The sequence below is a fragment of the Pomacea canaliculata genome, linkage group LG6, assembly GCF_003073045.1.
Source record: "Pomacea canaliculata isolate SZHN2017 linkage group LG6, ASM307304v1, whole genome shotgun sequence".
NCBI classification, from domain to species: Eukaryota; Metazoa; Mollusca; class Gastropoda; order Architaenioglossa; family Ampullariidae; genus Pomacea; species Pomacea canaliculata.
The window spans coordinates 20,660,960-20,680,877 of record NC_037595.1 but is presented as its reverse complement, the minus strand read 5'-3'; the positions used below and the strand labels follow the sequence as shown (position 1 = coordinate 20,680,877).

Sequence of the window (19,918 nt, the reverse complement as noted above, 5' to 3'; positions counted from 1 at the left end):
TTGAAGGTACATTCACATACAAAGACGTGCATATATATATATGACATAAGCCTATATACATACAAGTATGAATGTCACTGAATACTCAATAATCTTGAGTGTTCTCTCACCAGGACTGGAAGGAGGAGACCCTTCACTCAGGTTTTCAGTCAGCAGTCCAAAGAACAGCTGAAGGTCTTTCTGGAGTATGTTTAACTGTAAAGAACAAGGATTTCTTGATGGAGTTAAAGACATATGCACAGGGAATGTATTGGCTAGTGGGTATGTAGGAGTGGATATCTGCACATGGATGTGTGAATAAGTGAACAACTGCAGATGCACAGGGGAATGTGTGAAGGTTTGTCTGTTTTATACAGAGAATAAAAAAGTAAGTACCTGTGCATACATTTTTAGTGTTTATTTTTGTGCTTGTGTGTGCACACATAAATTACACTGAAAACACACAAATGTACTAATTGATATGCATGAACTATATCTTACAAACATGCAAAGGGTGGGTATACAGATCCACACCTGACCTTTCATATAAACATCCATTAAATGCATGCTTAACCTTCACTTTCTCCAGCTGCCCTGAGATGTCCATCTTGGTTTCAGAATTGACAGGCTTCATTGCTAGCCGTAGATCTGCCTTGAAACTGATGGGCTCCAGCACTGTATGAAGTACTTCACACACATCCTCGGCAAGGTTCAGCCGCACACTAAGAAATAGCTTGCCATCAACGTCAACAGTCTTCAAATATGTCTAGAAACTTTGATAATGCAAAGGTAGCGATCTTTGTGTCAAACCTGTAGTGCTAGAAGACATGCAGAAACAGGGCAGTATAACAGTGTACGGTTACATTATGGAATAATATCAGCTCTATGTCAAGAATGTTTTGGGGTTAACAGGACGAGATAATTTTTAATTTGTATAACATGTAAAAGTAAACATTGAAAAAGGAAACAAAAGAAGTTTCTTCTAAATGATATCAATATTCATGTAACAGCAAGAAAAAAAGTTGGCCTGATTAATGTAGCATCAAACGTTATATACCTTTGAACTTGAAACTTGCTTAAGTTTAGGTAGATATGATTCCATTCTTGCCGCATGTCTGGTGGAACATTAGTGAAGTTAAAAAAGTTACGGATGCTGAGATTTCCTAGCTGCAGCATCAGGATGTCAATGGATTTGGAGTGCCGTGGCACCAGGATGGTTGGTGTCCGTAAATTGATATTCATGGAAATCCGGAGGTTCTGTGTTTGAATATCCTCTACCTTAAATAAAAGAGCAGGAGCTAAGGGTTTAGATAATAATAAGAAAAATTTCTAGCACAAATAATATAGCATAAAAATAAAAGATAATGATATAAAAATACATATTTATGGAATATAAATATGGAGGTATAACAAATAAGAACACTAATCCTTACTTTGTGAAGTCAGAGGATTGCAATCTTAAAGTTGGGAATCCTGTTTATTGGGAAGAAAATGTAGCACTCTAGTAGTGTACTTAGTTACATCTTTGTTTTTTTACATCTTTGAGAGTAGGGGTCGAACAGCTCCCAGGACTGTCCCTTTCTCATGCCTGCTGCGTACTTGAACTGGCCACTGGACCTATTGTTACACCCAAAGTTACAAAGCCGCCAGACCCACCAGACAGTAGGGGATGGGGTTGAACACTGCTGTCATGGGTGGCAGGGAAAGGTCCCAACCAGGCCAAGGGAAAAGGAGTGGGTGGTTAATGTAACGTTTGATGGGGATAGAATAAATAGTGTAGCTTTACAGTCTAGAGGGGCTTTTTCTATAGATGGCAGGCCAGCCGCTGAGTGAAACTCTGAATAAAATCTACAGTTTTGTGGGGATGCCATCTTTGTTGTGTTCTTGTACAACTAGCCCACCCTACATAGCCGTCAGGGACTGACCTGTTGGTTACATAAAAGAAAGAGAAAAGTAAACAGCCATCTGTTTACCTTCTTGTGTACAGTCTCAACCGCTGCATGTGTTGCTGCATCCTTCATCTCGCGGTTGATAAATGGTTCAAAGAATCTCTGTCCACAGAAAAAAATGTATTTTATTTTGACCAACAGGATTTATCTCTGACTGGACATTATGTTCTGACTATATAACAATGCAGTGAGTGTTAGTTTGATTGGTGCTGCCATCTCCAACCAGCCTTCAGTGCTACCAACCTCTACCACAATAATTTCTAGACAGAATCTGCTGACCATTACTTGGTCAGTGTGTGATTGTGTAATTGATTTACTGGAAAAAGACTATTCTGACAATGACATTTAAATAACAATCTTACCACAAGCTCCCAGTAGAATTTTCCCAGGTAGACAGTCTGAAGATGGCCCACGTTGAGCCGGACACTGTAATCCACAGAGCTGCCACTTCTCTTATTGTCATGGTGAGCAGCTGATGTCTTGGTGTACTTGATACACTGGACATGGATATTTCAAACTAATGGTCAAAGAAATTTTGATATTATTTATAAACATTTATAGTATTTAATGTTTACGTAACTAGTAGTCCAGAATTTTAGAGTGATCTCCCAACTTGAAAGTATGAGTCTGTATTGTGTGTTATTAAGTCTGTAGTCACAGGAAAACAATCTTAAGATGAAGGAAAAGTCAGTCTGCTCATGGCTGTTAACACATTTAAGATAATGTAAATGATCCTAACTCACCTTTAAGTCAAAGAGGCTGTCGTCTTCTATCATCAGAATCTGATTAGACAACATCAAAATGTTATTTTGATCTCTCTTTCTATTTTTTTATGCAACTTTTATTTTTTTATTAAGCTTGTGAAATCATATCATCATTGCACAAGTAAACAAAGAAATGTAAATTAAAAAACTGTTCAAAATTTTCAGACACATCATTTTAAATGCATTAAAAGACATTAAAGATATAAGAAAACCGAATCATAAATGCTGGGATTACCTTCGAATAAATAGCTCCAACTGAACAATCCTGAATAGAAAGGTCCCGCAGCTGAGCTCTCAATGTGGTGTGAGAAGATTTTACCAAGACACTGCTCTCAAAGCCTGACAGAAGGATAAGAAAAATAAAAGCTGAAAATGTTAAAAAACTAACCATGCTGTCTCAACATTCAAGACACATCCTGTACAGAGTTTTTATTCACAAGATATATGACTGTCTAACTGTCTAGAGTGGTAGACAAATTCCTAAAGATATTTTGAAACAAAATTGGTAAAATAATTTTCAAAGCCATTATCTGCATATCATGTGGTGTTGCCCTTCAAAAGAGTTGTTGCTTCAAAAACTATCTTCTTGGATATCTCAGTGCTGTTCGAAAGCTTTGATCACATCTTCCAGCATCAGCATCAACATTCACTTATAAAGAGACGAACCACTGATCTGAATCTGGGCCAAACTGTTGTCTGAGTCACAGAGACGCACTGTCACATCCTCCAATGTAGCAGTTAGATTCAGCTTTGTGCTCAGGGGTGGGAGTTTGTCCACTGAAAACACAGCACTCACTATTAAATAAATTAATAAATAGTAATAAACAATAGTATTCAAAAGAAAGTTTATCACAAATGCATATATAGCTATTCATACGAATGCATCGCACACAGTTTATAAATTCCACTGATTTATAATACAGCTATCTGTCGATAACAAAAATGTTGGGTGAGAGTCAAGGGTGGTTACAAGAGTATATGATCCATAACTAGGGTAATTTTGAGGGAAATCCCATCTGCCACAAAGTGAGGCGAGAAAAGGTGTTAGTAAGATAATGGGATGAGACATATTTCAAAATGTACCTTCATCACTCATAGAGGCCAGCCGCTCAGTAATGGAGGAGCGATCTTTAGTGCTGAGGTCAGATGTTGTGATGACAGAACTGGTGCTTGTCTTCATGTCTATATTTTGTACACTGATGAAATATTTTAAGACACGTCAGACAGTGACTGAGGTAAATAAACAAGAAAACAAGAACAAAGCAAAGAAATCTAAAGCCAATCACCTGACATCTTCTGCCCATATCCAATGCTGGTACAGCTGATATAAGACAAAATAAATATTGATTATGAGATAATAGCTTGTTAAGGAAATTTGTTGGAGTAGTAGGCCCAAAACATGTGAACTTGATCCTATTCCCTCCCCTCTGTTTGTTGATTGTCTAGATGTCCTGTTACCACATACAGCCTATATCATTAATGCCTCTCTCACATCTGGGCACTTTCCTTCTGAATTCAGGTCGGCTATTGTTCATCTGCTTATAAAGAAACTATCTTCAGATCATAACTGCTATTACAGACCAGTTTCAAACCTGTCCTTTCTGTCTAAGGTTCTGGAAAAGATCTATCTTTCCCAGCTGATCATACACATGGAGCAAAATCCTCTCCTTAATCCCTTTCAGTCAGCTTATAGAGAAGGCTATGGTACTGAATCTGCACTTCTAAAGTTGTAAATGGTCAGTGCTGACAATGAAAAAGTGTCATCTCTGCATTTGATACCGTAGATCAGACTATATTTCTACACAGACCAGCACTCTTTTGGTATTCATGATGTTGCTTTGTCCTGGTTTCGATCCTATCTCATGGACCAAACCCATACTGTGTGTGAATGGTGTTTACTCAGATTCTCCTGTTCTGAGATATGGTGTCCTGCAGGGATCTGTATTTGGGTCCAATACTTTTTGTGTTATATATCTTCCCTCTGTCTGACATAATGTCCCGCTATGCCATGTCACCTGTGAGTTATCAGCCTTCGTCACTCTGATTCTCTCTTACCCCGTACCTTTAAGTCTAAACTTAAGATACATATTTTCAGAACTACGACTTCACTGTGACCCTGTCCTGACCATGAGCGTACGTTTTTCTGTAATTTACTTTGTGTATGCTGCAGAAGTGTATGCTGTAGAAGTGTATGCTGTATCTGTTGCCATAGTGATATCGAGAGCTACTTAGAGACCTTCTAGCATTGGGCACCAGTGCTCAAATCAACTGTCCATCTGCTTCACCAATTATGAGATTTATGACAAACATCTATATGCAGGAAGAATGTATACACCGCTGCACAAAGTTTTGTTCACCTGGACACAAGGCCCTGGATGAATGCATGAAGGTACATGAGAGATGCCTGGTCAAGCAGGATGGTCAAGGAGTAAATGCGAATCTTAGCTGCATGTTCCATACTTCCATACTCTGCAGCAAAATCTGGGCATTCAGGGTCAACCTGCCATTGAAATGCATGATGTTCATGAAACAATAAATAGCACCCTCATATTCACCACACAATGCTCATGGTTCATCACTATTTTATTGTATAGCATTACTACATTCACTACCAGGTACAGAATCATTCACACAGGTCCACTCTTATAACTTCAAGGTTGCAATCTGGTGTAAAAGTATAATGTTATTAAAAAAATTTTCTATTTTAATTTTCTTGGTGTTAATCCCAAGTATTACTCAGACTTTAGTATTTTAAGTATGTGTTAACCTCATGTACCAAAATGCTTGGTGTTAGCATCAAGTGAGATGACAAGTGAAAAGATTATGCTAAATTTAACACATACTTTTCTGTACATGATAGACACCAGATTGTTGTCAGGTTCTGTTCGCAGGACTTCCATATATTCACCTGATGCACCTGTTGCAAGAAACAACTTTTCGTTATGATTCACTTAGATTGTCATCTGTCAGGCGTCTCTCAGTATGAATTTCTTTCCCTCAGTATATGAGGCCGAGATTTTTCAAGAAGCACAGTTCTTGAAAACTAGTTACTTTTGATTGTAATGATATAAGAGGATAATTTAGATGTGAAATACTTCTTTTGAAAGATGTCATTTCTCACATGTCTGAAATACATATTTTTTCCAGTGTGATACTGCTGTATATTATCATTGTATGCTGCTCCTCAAAGAAGCATAAGTAATCATGTCAGCTCATTCAGAAGATAACTGTTGGTCTGAAAATGTTTTAGAATCCTACCAACATGGATCTTGTCCACCAGCTGTATTCCCCCAAGGGTGGCATGAGAAGCAAATCCATATTGTGTGATGGCAGAGTCAATGCGAAGACGATCCACACGCAACATGAGGTAAGGGCGAACCTGCTTATCCATGACCTTTGACATGTTTACCACAAACTCATTGAGGGACATACGCAGAAGCACCTTGATGGTGTTTGATGGAGCAGAGTTGTCATCCACTGGCTTAATGTGCAGCTCTCTATTGATTAAGCAAAACACTTACAGAGGATGTGAGAAAGTTATCAAATGTGAACAACCAGCGTATTTGGAATTAAGAAATGGAATGAATGGTAAAGGTGTTATTAATTAAGGGTAGAATGAAATGTACAATCAGACTTAAAGAAGCAAATTACCAAACCCAATTCGAAGTCAGTAGTTAAGTGAGCAGTGATCATCACCCATTATCAGTAGGGCACGGTCTAGCAAAGGCAGAGGCCTATGTTGTCCCATGATATTATCACATTGAAAGTATTAAAATACAATATTAACAACTTTCACTTACTCAACATCTACATGTAACAGTACAGTGAGAAGGGAATGATTCTGGGACAAAATGAAGTCCATTTTTTTTTAAAACGTTGAAAATAATCAGCTGCTATAATTATTAACTTATTGTGGTTAAAACACTCTCCTGTTTTAGTCACAAACAAATAACTTACTCTCCAAGATGTTCTAAATCTTCATCAGAGTGGTCTGAGGAAGACAGGTACTGATCATCACCTTTACAGAAAAGTTCATAATTATATGATGCATGTAAAATACTACTCACACATAAATGCATTCACATATGAACAGTTATTATAAAAAGATGATCTCCCTTGGAAGTGACAATGACCTCCCCATCAGCTCTTACAATGCTGCCAGAACCAGTTTAGTTACTTCCCTGCTGAACCACCAACAAAAAAGAATGAAGCCAGTATTTTTGAGAAAATTTAATAAAGGCGGTTGCCTAGTTTGCTTCCAGAAAAGCCTTTTGTTTTGCCTCTTAGAAATGTTCTCGATTTAGGTGAAGTGAGCAAGCTCCACAATTACCTGTACTCAGACGATTTGTAGCAGCCTTATCCTTAGTGGTTGGAGAGACAACTAAGGAATCTCTATTGACCAATGGCCGACCCAACACTAGTCTCCTTATTTCTCTCAGTGCTTTGGTGTCAGGGTCCATTTGTGCCTCTACTGAATCCTGTAACAAATGCAGCATAGAATGGTGCTAAATGGTAATAACTGAAAACACCTCAACCTGGAGTTTTTTAAAAATGGTTTCACCTACACTGTAACTATCGCAAAAAGTTGTTTTAAAAGGTGTCATAAAAGAAAAGTATGTAACAGCCATAATCTATGTCTGTAATTTTGTAGTATCAAAAATACTCTCACTCTTTTCTACTGGCATATTAGCAAAAACTTTAAACTTACAAAAGTAAAGACAGGTGCAAGTGGAGGGAAGCCATCCACCATGTCTTCACCTATGGTGGCCATGCTGGTACTAGAGGGCACAGGGAAGTTCCGCAGGAAGGATGCCAGCAATAAGAGTCGCTTATCTGAGATATTCACCTCCAAAGAAGGCACCCGCGCTTCAAACTTCTGCCTGGTTATTTGTAAGCAGATAAAATCATACCCAATTTGACAAAAGCTTTCAGCACATTCTCAAACACTCGTGAACACACTTTCATGATAAATCCATTTAAAAATTATTTGATATTTACTTTTTTTTCCTCAAAAGACGATTGTTCTTGATATAAAGTTATTTTAAAAAGGCTAAATCATACCCAATGCTAGATGTGTTCTCTGGACAGTCTCAAACACCCACGTACACTCTTTCATGCTATATCCATCTATAACAATATGCAATATTTATTAAAAAGACAACTGTTCTTGATATAAAGGTAACCTGAAGCTGTGACTGTAAGCTAAACATTAATCTATAAAGATTACACATATAAATGCCTAGTTTTTCAAATTTCTGCTCAGACATATATCACACCTTTGTTTCTCTTTTGTCAGGTGTAATGACAATCAAGGAAACACTGAGAACAGCAACTTACTTCGGCAACTGCTTGTAATCAGGTTTGACTGTGTTAAAGAACGTGAGAAGAAGCTGTACACTAGGCAACACATGGAAATCAGAGTTAGGCTGAATCTGTGCCGTGTGCCAGTCATCACCTGCAGAATAAACAACAAAAGGTGTCTGAAGAATGACCTGTACACATTTAGTGAGTTTGCTCCTGATCTTTTATCTCGAAACTGTTAACAGTAACTGCTTACTCTTAATCATGTCGTTAATAACTAGGGCCCATCATACTTTTCTACATTACCTAGATGGCTATTATACAGCAATTTGCTAAGGCAAATTAAATGCTAATATACAAAGATCAAATACATATAAAGGACTAGCTGTCATCACAAGTGCGCATAACATGCTCTCAGTCTCCATCCTTCTAGAACTCTCTCTTCCCAACCTGTTTTTACTTATTCCGCCATATTTACAGTAGGTAATTTTAGCATGTGTGTGTGATTTTTTTAAAACCTGATTACTGTTAAGACTCACCAGAATCAGCTAGTAGGACCTTGACATCCTTGACTGAAATGTTGAACTGATCATACAGCCGAGATTCTATCTCTGACATAGTTGCATCCTGGATTCAAACATATCAATTTTAGAATAAACAGGAAAATGCTCAATCTTTTAATGCCAGTCGTATAACACCTTTCACCAACAATTCTTAAAGCATTATGTCCACAAACCATAGAAAATTGTTCTCAAAATATCTATGAAATATATCAAAAAAGATATTAAAAAAACCAAAAATTACCACACGAAATTTTCTTCCAGTTACAGAAAGTTTTGAGAAATTTAAAACAATGTCCTGCTAAAGAATATGTATAATAAGTAAGTTTGGCAGGGTAACAAATGTTGTTGGTATTATTTAGATATTATAAAGAGTCTAGTTCAAGTACCTCAAGTGACACATCCTTTGGCTGCAGTTCACTCTCAATCCGCAGTGTTCCAAAGTCAACAATGAGCACATTACCTCCCCTATGCACAAAGCAAATTAGAAAAATCACCTGTATGCTAAATGTGAAGTTCCTCATTTTAGTGTTGACTGAGAATAGGTCAACTGTTTGAACAGGTAAAAGTACATTTACATGCTGTTGATTAATTAAATATCTTAAGCAGACAATATAAAATATCAGAATATGAAAAAAAAGCCTCTAGACTAAGAGTTCAGCCACAGAAACATCTTGCCATAATTATACCTGGGTTTACTTTATTTTCAAATCATGGGGCAGTTAAGGTAAGTGATTTAGTTAATATGACTGTGAACTATTCAAGTTTACAGTTTAATGGTCTGTGAAGTGTAGATTTGTACAATTCAAACATGTTCCTGACCTGTGCAGTGTTCCAAACTCAGGAATCACAATGTATGGAGATCTCATATTAAGTGCCACATGAACAGTCTACAAGACACAAAAAAAGATATGCAGCCATGATAATTAATGGTGAGATCATTCGCAGCCATAGTAATAAACGATCAGATAATCACAAAGAAGACAATGAATTATTGCACTCCCTTTAAAATACTGCAGAATTTAAATGGGCATTACATGAATTTCAAGCAATAAGGTGTCAGCAGAAAAGCGAAATTGGGCAGTAGGACTGTAAATCATTGACAACATAATCAACTCACGTTCTAGCAGTTTAAAACAAATTTATTTACAAGTCCAAGCTCCTATCACATTACAACAACAGTGTGTGAATCCTTCATGAAAGCTAAATTATAGCACTATATAAGAAATGCAAGTTATACCTAACTTGCATTAAACTACACATATACATGTAAAATTATTTAGTCTTACTCATATTCAAATTATGTAAGACATCCACTGACCGTGTGCTGCTCAATCGCATGCTGCAAGCCAGCTCGACTGTACTTTGCCACTTCTTGTAGTGTGGAGACCGCTGTTGACCTCAAATCAAGGTTGCCATGGGGAACTTGAAAAAAGGCTGATACCTCAGACAGAGAATGCTGTTACAAAAAAAGTGAAGTTCATCATTATTTTTATTCTAAGAAACATTCAAACCCACAGGTATTAATTGACAGAAAGCTTTCAATTTTTTGTGGCACTAAAACATTCTTTTAAATCTCTCCAAAAGGCAAACAATAAAGCAGTAAGCTAGCATAAATAATAAACAAAATGTTTACTTGTGATGAACAACAAATTTCAAACTGCAAAAAGCTAACCCAATGTTGCTTGTTCTACTCACCTCATCATAAACGATTTCCACAGGCTGAACATTCAGGTTTAGAGAATAGTCTGCCTCCACATACAGTGGTTTTGTTTCAAAGTCCACAGTGAACACTTGATTGACTGATGGTGCTGTAAATATTGAATACAATTCTTTGTTAAACCATGTTTGCAACTCACATTTCAAAGAAATTTATTCTCTGTTTTGTACCCTTATTGATTTCTATACCATCACTAATATATAGCATAGATGTATAGAAGCATATGATGTAAAGATGAAGTAAAGATGTTGGTTCTATTTCACTACTAAGGTTTCACAAGACTGATGTTTTTTGCCGTCACAGAAAGTTAGACCTAAAGCATCTTCAGCTGGAAGTTATTAAAACTATAGAAGGGGTAGGTTAAATGACAATGGATCAAAACCTTAGAGAGCTAAAACTAGCATTTTTAAGTATTTGTATTTGCGAATCAAATCCATAAAAACCTGTCTTACCATACACGCCAATGTCTGAAGTCAGTATAGGAATCAGTTCATGTTCTATGGATGCTCCTTCAATTGAAAAACTCTCTGTGTTACATGACAACCTGCAGTCAGAATAAAAGAAAATTAAGCTGTCTGGACATAAGTGATATGAGATTCGTATACTCAGTTATCCTCAAAGGAAAATGCTGATTACAGGGTTTTGTGACAAGAGGGATAACGCAATCTCAGACTATGACAGGTAAATACAGAGGTCAAATGATGAGGGAAAGAAGAAAACAAAGAGGAAAAAGTGGTGATACAACTAACCAATACCTACCTGAAGGCATCACCACCTGGTCTGTTTTCCCAGGTAGTGATTAGATGTGTGACAGACGCTTGTAGGATCTTCTTGCTGTAGTTGACAAGGGACACACAGCAGCTCTTGAGTATCAGCTGTACTTTGTGAGCTACATACTGTATTTTAGAAAGATGTTCATGTTAAACTGCTTTTGAAATAGTAAAATGTTTAACTCTCCTACTCCTACTACTTCTACAAAAGCGTATTTCAACTGAATGGTGTAGCTTATCCTTTGCTATCTTGTATGTTGCATTACATTACACTTAAGCATCTTAACAATTTATTGTCACTGACTTGATGTCAAAAGAAGTTTTAAACTTATATTTTAATAATAATAAAGAGCAAAGAGATTACATATTTTAAAAATACTAAATTCTGAAACTTACTTCTCTTGGATAACCAGAGATATTGCTATTTTCATCATAGCCAATGGCTTTGAACATTGTCTGTCGTTCCTCTTCAGTAAGTTTGCTCATCCAGTCTAAAAGAGGTAAAAAAAAGGGTTAAAAAAACAACAATATTTCAACAAGCATGGCAAAGGCATCCATCAACAGCAAAGAATAGTTCAAGATGCAAGTCTCTTTTGTGTGGTTACAGATTATTGGTGTTCTATGTCAAGTCAGCACCAACATCATAACCAGTCCATCCTATACACAACCAGACATAATTTTTCACTCTGTATGAAAGTTGCAAACTGGCATTCATATCCCCCCACATGAAATCTGCAGATAATGTCTAATATTTTAGATCTTAACTCTGCTTCATGGTTTGTCTCTGACTGGATTGTTACTTCATCCCAATGTTAAGTGCACTAGGCTTGCCTTGTATGTTTTCTATGATAACATTTTTCTGCTATGGAACATAAATTTTTATGTACCTTTGGACTCTGTATCAAACTCAAAGTCTTCATCGCTGTCTGATTCAAACCACGAGCTAAACCATCCTGAGGACTTTCTTTTCTTTTTGGCCTTGTCAGGGGCTTCTGCCAGCAGCTGTTAATATGTTCAGTCTCATTATCTTGATCTGTTCATGACACTTTTACCACACAAGCATCATCACATCATCCACACAAATCAACCACATAAACATTGTTGATCACATTAACTTTGAACTACAAAAAAGATGTGGATCATCTATACTGCATCCACTTTTTTGTTCTTACAAACAGTTATTGCATGTGTGAAATGAAAGTGATCTCCTGTTAGATGCATGTGCATCTTTGATTAACTTTATAGAGTTGACTTTGAAACTTTGGAGTTTCCTCTACATGATCACAGAGCCCTCCATCCATGATCGACTATGCCAAGGTACTTAAGACTGGCAGCTTTCTGAACCTGTTGTCCCTTGATTTTGAGTGATAGGGAGAGGAGGTTAGTATAATAGTGAGTTTATTAGTGTACATTGAGATCAGGACAGGTGAAAGCACACACTCTTGATGAGCCTCTATGTTGAGGGTCTGCTCATCTTACACAATCATTCCATTTGCTGAGAAATCTACCCGGTCAGACAAGCCAGACTCTACAATACTTGTTGATGGAACTTCAAGAGGAAACACAAACACAAACAGGACCCAAACAAAAATGCCAGAGGTGTCCAAATGTTATAAGAAAGTATCTAAAAGAGTAAGAATGGCATTAAACACCCCTCCCCCCAATGTGCCTTGTGAACAACTGGCCATGAAGGAAGTTATCAAGCTGCTCACAACCATCCATAAACACTTGGCCACAACAGACGTTTCAGCCACAGGCTGAAAGTCTTCCATGGCTGTAGCATTAAATTTCTTTGGCACTGATATTATTGTTAATGTGAACCACAGTGTGAGTCCTGTCCTGGATTTTTATCCCACTTTTAAATCCCACATAATTGAGAGCAACTCTTCAGACAAAGTTTAGTTTATTTTTAGTTTATTTTTTGTTACTCCTCAAAGAGCATAGGGCCGCAACAACACTATGCCAGCAGACCCAGTTTTGAGCAGCCCCTCTTTCAGACAAAACAGATATGCAAAAGAACTCAGCATTGTGAGAAGCAAAATAACTGTATCACTAGTAACATGATCAAGGACTGTCTTAAGGCAACTGACCTCCAGACGAGCTTGCTGGCGGGCGATGATGATGTTTGTGACATCAAGCTGCTCTTCTAGTTCCCACAGTTTGCTGCGAGTTGACTCAGACTCTCCACTCTCTAAACTCTTCTTGAAAAGCGTTTTATACTTCTTGTATAAAGTCCTGCATATGTTAAGAAATATTATAGTAAGCTATTACAGAAATTTTTATGTGAATACAGAATTAAAAAAAGAAAATCTGTTAGCTAAAACTTATCTGAATACTACTCACATACACACACATGATCATTATCATACCTGTGTTCTTTGATTCTCTCCCAGGAGAAAGGGCGAATAATCTCTTCTAGAACAGCAGTATATGCATAAAGCCACCATGATCGTGGGCTGACTTTGAGTGGCACAGCAGGGTGGTATTTTCGATATCGTTGGTTGATGCGCATCATTTGGAAGGACTCTTGAAGAGTAAGCAAGTTTAAAAACTGGGACAAACCAGATAAAAACTTTAAATCAGTATAGAATATTTACAATGCATATGCTTTCAAAGCTAAACTTAATAAGAATAAACGGCAGAAGAAGCAAATAAAGCTGTGCATCACAGCAAAGGGAAAAAATGCAAATGTCACTACCCTCATTAATTTTGTTAGTTGCAAATCAGTACATCTAATTTTCATTTAATACAGCCAAAATATTCATTGAAGATAAATGTAATCTACATGTGCATCCAACTATTTAATAAATCAGATGTCCATTAGCTTCAAAACTAACTTTTGATATCATTTTAGATTCTCTTAAATTTTAATTAATTTGTAAACTGGAAAAAATTGACTTCATTTATCATATACAATACTACTGGTTCAGCACAGCATAAGGAAACAAGAAAACATCATGATGAAAAGAAATCGCTCCAAACCTGCTGTCTTGACAGCAGCACCTCTATTTCCTCAATAGTAAAATCTGCAAACACTCTTGGAAGAGTAAAGCCATTTTCTGTGCACACGATGAGTCGAGCTTGAGCTGCCACGGGTTCAACAACTGGAAATGCAGTCAACCAATGATATTTTGCTCACCAGCCAATATTTTGGGTACAGTAAGACCTCTACATATGAGTGAACCAATGTACGAAAAAATCGAGATACAAGCCAAAAATTCGTGGAAATTTTATTCTTACTTACAAGTGGAAATTCGATATACAAGCTTTAACAAAAATTGTTTAGAGACTATTAGGATAATGAAGGACTAGTATTAAAATAATGAAGAAACAAACTTATAAAAAATAATTCTAAAATAACTGACACCCAATGTTCCAATGTTATGAAAATGAAAATGATGGCAAAAGAACTCACTGAAGTCAAACTCCTCTTCAAATATACTGTGGGAGTCAATAGACATCCTCAGTAAGTTCTGCAGCAGAATAAGAATTTATCAGTCAAAATTCACAATAGTAATATGTTTGCTTTAATTATCTTTATTAATGAAAATTATAAAATTTATTTCATAAAAGTAGTTTTCACATAGAAAGAACGTCAAAAAGCTTACTCTCCAGCCATCAGTGTTGAGACGAGAACGCAGGAGGTGCTGCTCTGGAATGTAAGGGTTCCAGTAGACAGACAGGTCATCAAGTTTAAGAAGCTATTAGAGAAACAATATGCACGACATAATTCTTTGAGTGTGGTGAAACAGAAACAACATAAATTAATGAATTTGAAGTCAAGTAAAAGACTATGTACACTGCTTTCAAAGAGGGAAATATTGCAAATAATTTCTTCCACCATTTTTTTTATCAGCACTCTATTGTATTTTCTTTATAACTAATCACAAAATTTTCTGGTTTGTTTTTAGGAATAAGAAGTGTTCATGGTTATTGTGAAGTCAAGCAAGACTGTCAGTTTAGCTCAATATTTGCATTTCTCTTCTATTTAGTTAGGAAAGAGTTATTTTGAAAAAAAAATTATTCTGCTGTCAAAGAAAACAAAAAGAACTGTTACAAAAAGGATTCAGAACAACACAGCAAAAATCTAGTCCCTGGACCATGAGAAAACATTGAAGACTGCATAAACCTCTAAGAAAAGAAAATATAAACAGTTGCTAGGAAGTGAGGTAAACAGCAAAGAGAGCTAAATGTTGCTGTTCTAACTTTACTTTGTACAGCATATCAGCTGGACAGCAGAAAAAAGCTAAATCTTGTTCTCAATATTCCACTGACCTTGTGCAGCATGTTAGGTGTAGTACCACGACCCCTTGGTTCCCACCTAGAGTCCGTAGAGCAAAGCAAGACCTGCTTGAGCATAATTCCACAGGCAAATGGATGATCTGGGTTTGTCACCATGTCCTCATATCGAATGTGGATATGGCGAATAGACACCTGCAGCATAAAATGACTCATTATTTATTTATCACAGACATATGTGTTTTTCATTTCAGTGCTGCCACTAAATACATCTAAAAAGACTAATATCTTCCATTCTCTCTTTTTGTCTCTCACTCATCAACACACATATACACCACACTTTCTCTTGTTCTCTTTTTAGCATTCCTGATCACACACATACAGAATATTTTCTTTTTCCTGCTCTCCCTCAAACTTCATTTGAACACACATATTTGAATACACAAACGCACAAAAGAATTACAAATACCAGTAAAATAATCACATCAAGCTGAAAATATTAAAATGCACAGCTTTATTCTTATTCTCTAGCATACAAACACATATATTTCAGCACCACCAACACCCCACTTCCAAAAAATAAAATTCTTGCTTTAAACTGATGAGGACAAAAACATGTGGAATCTAGAAAGGGATGTCTCAGGAGATGCAAACAAAACTGGAGACTGCGAAAGATACTTCTCTAGAGGCATCTTTTTACCTGAACTCTGTTGATGAGATTTTGAAGAAGCTTCTCTGTCAAAGATGGGTCTTCATCAGCTTTTCTGGCTGCATGCAGGGAACATAAATCCTCAATAGAATGGATTTTTTTGTGGGTATGGGGAGAGGAGTATGTGTGAGAAATGAGGGAAAGGATTTTTTTACCTGTAAAGATTACTTCAGAAAAATTTAAAAAACAGAGACTCATAAGAATCTAATGGCTATAAACCATAGTAGTTAGTAATATGATGTCAAATTACATAATAATATAATATTAATATTATAATGATATAATGCACATTTATATACAGATTTTTCAATGATTTTTTCAGAATGCTTTACAGAAATGATATACAGACATAAGCAGAATCACCAACAAACATGCACCCATATTCACATATAACAGACACTCTTCTGCAACAGAAATACCTGCTCATACATGAAGTAAATGCTGACACATGTTAGGACAGGGTCACAGTAAAGTCCCTATTACATGATGTATTGTCTCTGGCAACTCTTAATTTTAAAAAATGTGATTTTTTACATTACAGCTGATAGAACTTCTTGTGCTACACAAATTCTTTTCAGCTGTGTTTTGCTACACCTAATGCTTGCTTATGGCAATTATATAGAAAGTTTTTAATTTGGACATGTAGGTGCCACTCCTAGACTTCTAGGAGAAACTGTTATTGATTCTTTTCAGTCCTTCTGCAGTTTCGAAATGCTTTTTTTTTCTTTGGTCTCTGTAGTACAGCATGCATCTGAACACAATAAAACAAGCAGACCATGCTAGCCATACTGTCAAACTTGAACATATGCCAGATAGCCAGCAGCTGGCACAGTGGACTGGAAATAAATGATGTTACACAAATTAGATTTCCCTGTCCCTAAGGCAGAGGCAGGGATGCTTATTTCTCAAGAGTCACACACTAGCACTTAATATACAAGAGACCGCATTCCAAACTTTCTAGAACCACATAAAAAAAGGATGCAATGAACATATATTCTTTCTCTCACCCTCTCTCTCACACACACATGCACACCTGCACACACATGCATGCACACACAAACACACACTCAGACACACACATGTACAATCTATAAAATTTAAGCATGAATTGGGTGTCTATGCATGTATATCTGCATGTGTATATAAGAATGCATACATGAAACACCACTGGATCTGCACTTTGATCCAAATTATTTTTTAGATATAAGTGGTAAACAGTTGCTTTACAAGGGATTTTAGTATAAAACTTTGTTGTTTTGCTCTCTTACACAATATCACACACACACATATGATCACAAAGCTTCTTAGTTTTCTCTGCAATTTCATTTCAAATAGATTTTTAGGTGTTCATTTATTTCAAACTGAGATGCACAAGCCTTTTGGAAAGTGCGCACAATATAATGTAGGAATAATCTTGGCAGCATTTATTATGTTATTTGTTACATGCAGGTGACAGATCAAAACATTTTCAACTCTATGGCAGCTAGCTTCCATTTCCAAGAGACTATGACAAAACACTATTTGTTAACAGGTTATGTGTAAAGGCTATGTGTTTCATATTATAATGAAGCCCTATTTATGACTTCTCTACATTTGAGTAAAGCCAAATAAAGATATATTATTTTTCACATAGGAGCCCAAGAAGTGACATCTGACCCTTACATAACAGTTGGTAGCAAAATTATATTTAAGTTTTAACTTGAACATCAAAACAAACTAATCTAAACGAACAGTCATTTATTAAATTGCTCAAGAAAATTAACCAGCAGTTAACATTTTCTTCATCAACAGTAAATGTAAAAATCAAGCAAGGTTCATTTTATCATTAGGCTGACTATAGGATCATGTAGGGTATAAGCATTGAAAGTGGTAGGGGAGAATGCTAAGGTGGGAAAATGTAGCAAGTTTAACTGAGAAGAAGAGAGTGATGCACTATCAAGTTCAGTGCTGATACCTGATCATTAGATTCTGAGCTTAAATTGATGATCTGAACAAATAAAAGTTATTGTTGAATGTGCTATCACTAATCATATTCTGGGACAAGAGTAGTGTAGCATCTAGGGATTTTAGGCATCTTAGGGGTTCAATCCATGCTAACAAATTATGCATCTAACAAAGATCTTTTACATACCCACATCCAGCAACATGGGATTCTCAATGCTCTCTAGCAATTGCCGTTTGACAGCATTTTGAAGCTGACGTTCCCGTTCGGGGTCAAACTGGCGGTCTGTTATTGGACCAGCCAGAACATAGACATTTTCTATGGCTATGTCTATGTCTGCTGTGAACAGGTTGGTCCATGGTATGTTCAGCTTTAGATGACCTAATAGTGCAAAACAGTCAAGAACTTGGGCATTCTAATATTCACAGAAACTGAAAAGTTACAAGCAAACTGTGAAAATTTTTAGAGTAAATGTGATGGCAACAGTTATTTTTCATTTTTTTCACAAACTTAAAGAGAATATCCCCCTAAAATGAAATCCCTTCCGTTCATTTTCTGTCCTAAAGTTGATATGAATTAACTGAAAGCAAAGAAATAAATATAAAATAATAGATGAAAATACTTATTGCCAATGACAGCTCACATAAAAACAAATTTACATAGACAATAAAGAAAGAAGAGTAAAAAAATCTTCCACTTTCCACAATGTAGCTGCTTTTGTAGAAAATTTAAGAATTATACGGTCAATACGGAAAAATGAAAGAAAGTATACAATAAGAAATAATTAAATAACCTAAGACCAATATCTGAAAATTATTCATTTATTGCCACTACAAAGAATGAATCAAAGCTACAATAGCTTATCTGTGACACAAAAATTCTCTCCTTTGTTAAGTTCCTAAAGGACAGGATTTTTTGCCATCTGCACAGGAAGACTGTTTCCCATCTTGAAGATTACTGACCACACTTTTTGTAACTCAAACAGGATGATTTTATTCAGATAACTCACCAACATATCCTGCCTTCACTTCAATAGGAAGATTAAGCTCAGCCTGTAAAAACCAAGATAAAGTCCAGAAATACATGCAGACTGGTTGATTAGTTGATCAACTCTGCTCACCACCATCTAAACAGCACCATGCAATGCAACAGTATCCTCATTTTTTTTTTGAGTATGAGAAAGAGTGCAAAATCTGCTGTTGTACTGTTTGTATAAGTGAATTTAGACATGTGACCCATTAATCAGTAGGTCAAGAAAAGTGATTTGTTTGTCTATGCACTTTGTGACCAAACCAGGGTTTTGTCACTGAATTGTCTTTTCCCACCCTGTTGCCTGCTTCTACCTTATGCTTGCTGTCTTTGTTCTCACAGGATACTCTCTTAATCTATGATGCCAAATTTTGTTCTATTTAAGAGATGTAATTTCTTCTACATAGTACTGTTTTGTCTGCAGCCAGAAGTAACATCTTAGAATGTAGAAAATAAAAAACAACATTATCTACCAAACATAGCCTATGACCTTGACCTCACTGAAATAAATATTTTGCCAAATTTGGTGGGGATTTGATCTGACGTCAAGCCCACACAAATATTCTCTCACTCAGCTTTACTTATGTGAATGGGATATCAAAAAATTGAAACATATAATGTTTAACAGAACTGTACAGTTTGTTGATGGATGATGATGGAGGATGGATTGATCAATTGATTATGAGAAGGAGAAGGTGGAGGAATCTCTCAAATTTAAATTTACAGATTCCTACTTTCAGCTACTTCCAATTTCAAAAAGGGCATGTTTGCAGACTGGGTGCCAGCAGCAGAGCAAACATAAAACACCATCAAACTTTTCTGGAGACAAGAGGTCAGCAACGATTAAAGCCTTTTTGAGTCTTCAGGACCAGCTGTCTGCCCACCGCTATGTGAGTGTATTAGGGCAAGGTGCTTCAACAACAATGCATGGTTAATGTGCTACACTGAAGCACTTC

At 36.4% G+C, this 19,918-nt stretch overlaps 1 protein-coding gene across 5 annotated transcripts in view; it reads right to left on the bottom strand.

The window, feature by feature from the left end:
* The window catches only part of LOC112567376 (vacuolar protein sorting-associated protein 13A-like), a 61,769-nt gene that overhangs the window by 35,788 nt on the left and 6,063 nt on the right, over positions 1-19,918 (bottom strand). For all 5 annotated transcript variants that reach the window (XM_025244085.1, XM_025244088.1, XM_025244089.1 and 2 more), the window contains 34 exons: positions 18,943-18,985; positions 18,123-18,314; positions 15,983-16,050; positions 15,319-15,477; positions 14,652-14,744; positions 14,459-14,516; positions 14,026-14,147; positions 13,413-13,594; positions 13,134-13,278; positions 11,931-12,045; positions 11,440-11,534; positions 11,033-11,169; positions 10,726-10,817; positions 10,252-10,364; positions 9,875-10,012; positions 9,376-9,443; positions 8,943-9,021; positions 8,533-8,620; positions 8,030-8,147; positions 7,401-7,572; positions 7,023-7,170; positions 6,650-6,710; positions 5,951-6,189; positions 5,536-5,609; positions 5,050-5,192; positions 3,776-3,888; positions 3,359-3,469; positions 2,928-3,031; positions 2,672-2,710; positions 2,291-2,425; positions 1,953-2,030; positions 1,037-1,257; positions 554-701; positions 111-195 (listed from right to left, as the gene is read on the bottom strand). In XM_025244085.1, coding sequence (XP_025099870.1) covers positions 111-195; positions 554-701; positions 1,037-1,257; positions 1,953-2,030; positions 2,291-2,425; positions 2,672-2,710; positions 2,928-3,031; positions 3,359-3,469; positions 3,776-3,888; positions 5,050-5,192; positions 5,536-5,609; positions 5,951-6,189; positions 6,650-6,710; positions 7,023-7,170; positions 7,401-7,572; positions 8,030-8,147; positions 8,533-8,620; positions 8,943-9,021; positions 9,376-9,443; positions 9,875-10,012; positions 10,252-10,364; positions 10,726-10,817; positions 11,033-11,169; positions 11,440-11,534; positions 11,931-12,045; positions 13,134-13,278; positions 13,413-13,594; positions 14,026-14,147; positions 14,459-14,516; positions 14,652-14,744; positions 15,319-15,477; positions 15,983-16,050; positions 18,123-18,314; positions 18,943-18,985 — 3,976 coding nt within the window. The remainder of the gene's footprint in view (positions 1-110; positions 196-553; positions 702-1,036; positions 1,258-1,952; positions 2,031-2,290; positions 2,426-2,671; positions 2,711-2,927; positions 3,032-3,358; positions 3,470-3,775; positions 3,889-5,049; positions 5,193-5,535; positions 5,610-5,950; positions 6,190-6,649; positions 6,711-7,022; positions 7,171-7,400; positions 7,573-8,029; positions 8,148-8,532; positions 8,621-8,942; positions 9,022-9,375; positions 9,444-9,874; positions 10,013-10,251; positions 10,365-10,725; positions 10,818-11,032; positions 11,170-11,439; positions 11,535-11,930; positions 12,046-13,133; positions 13,279-13,412; positions 13,595-14,025; positions 14,148-14,458; positions 14,517-14,651; positions 14,745-15,318; positions 15,478-15,982; positions 16,051-18,122; positions 18,315-18,942; positions 18,986-19,918) is intronic.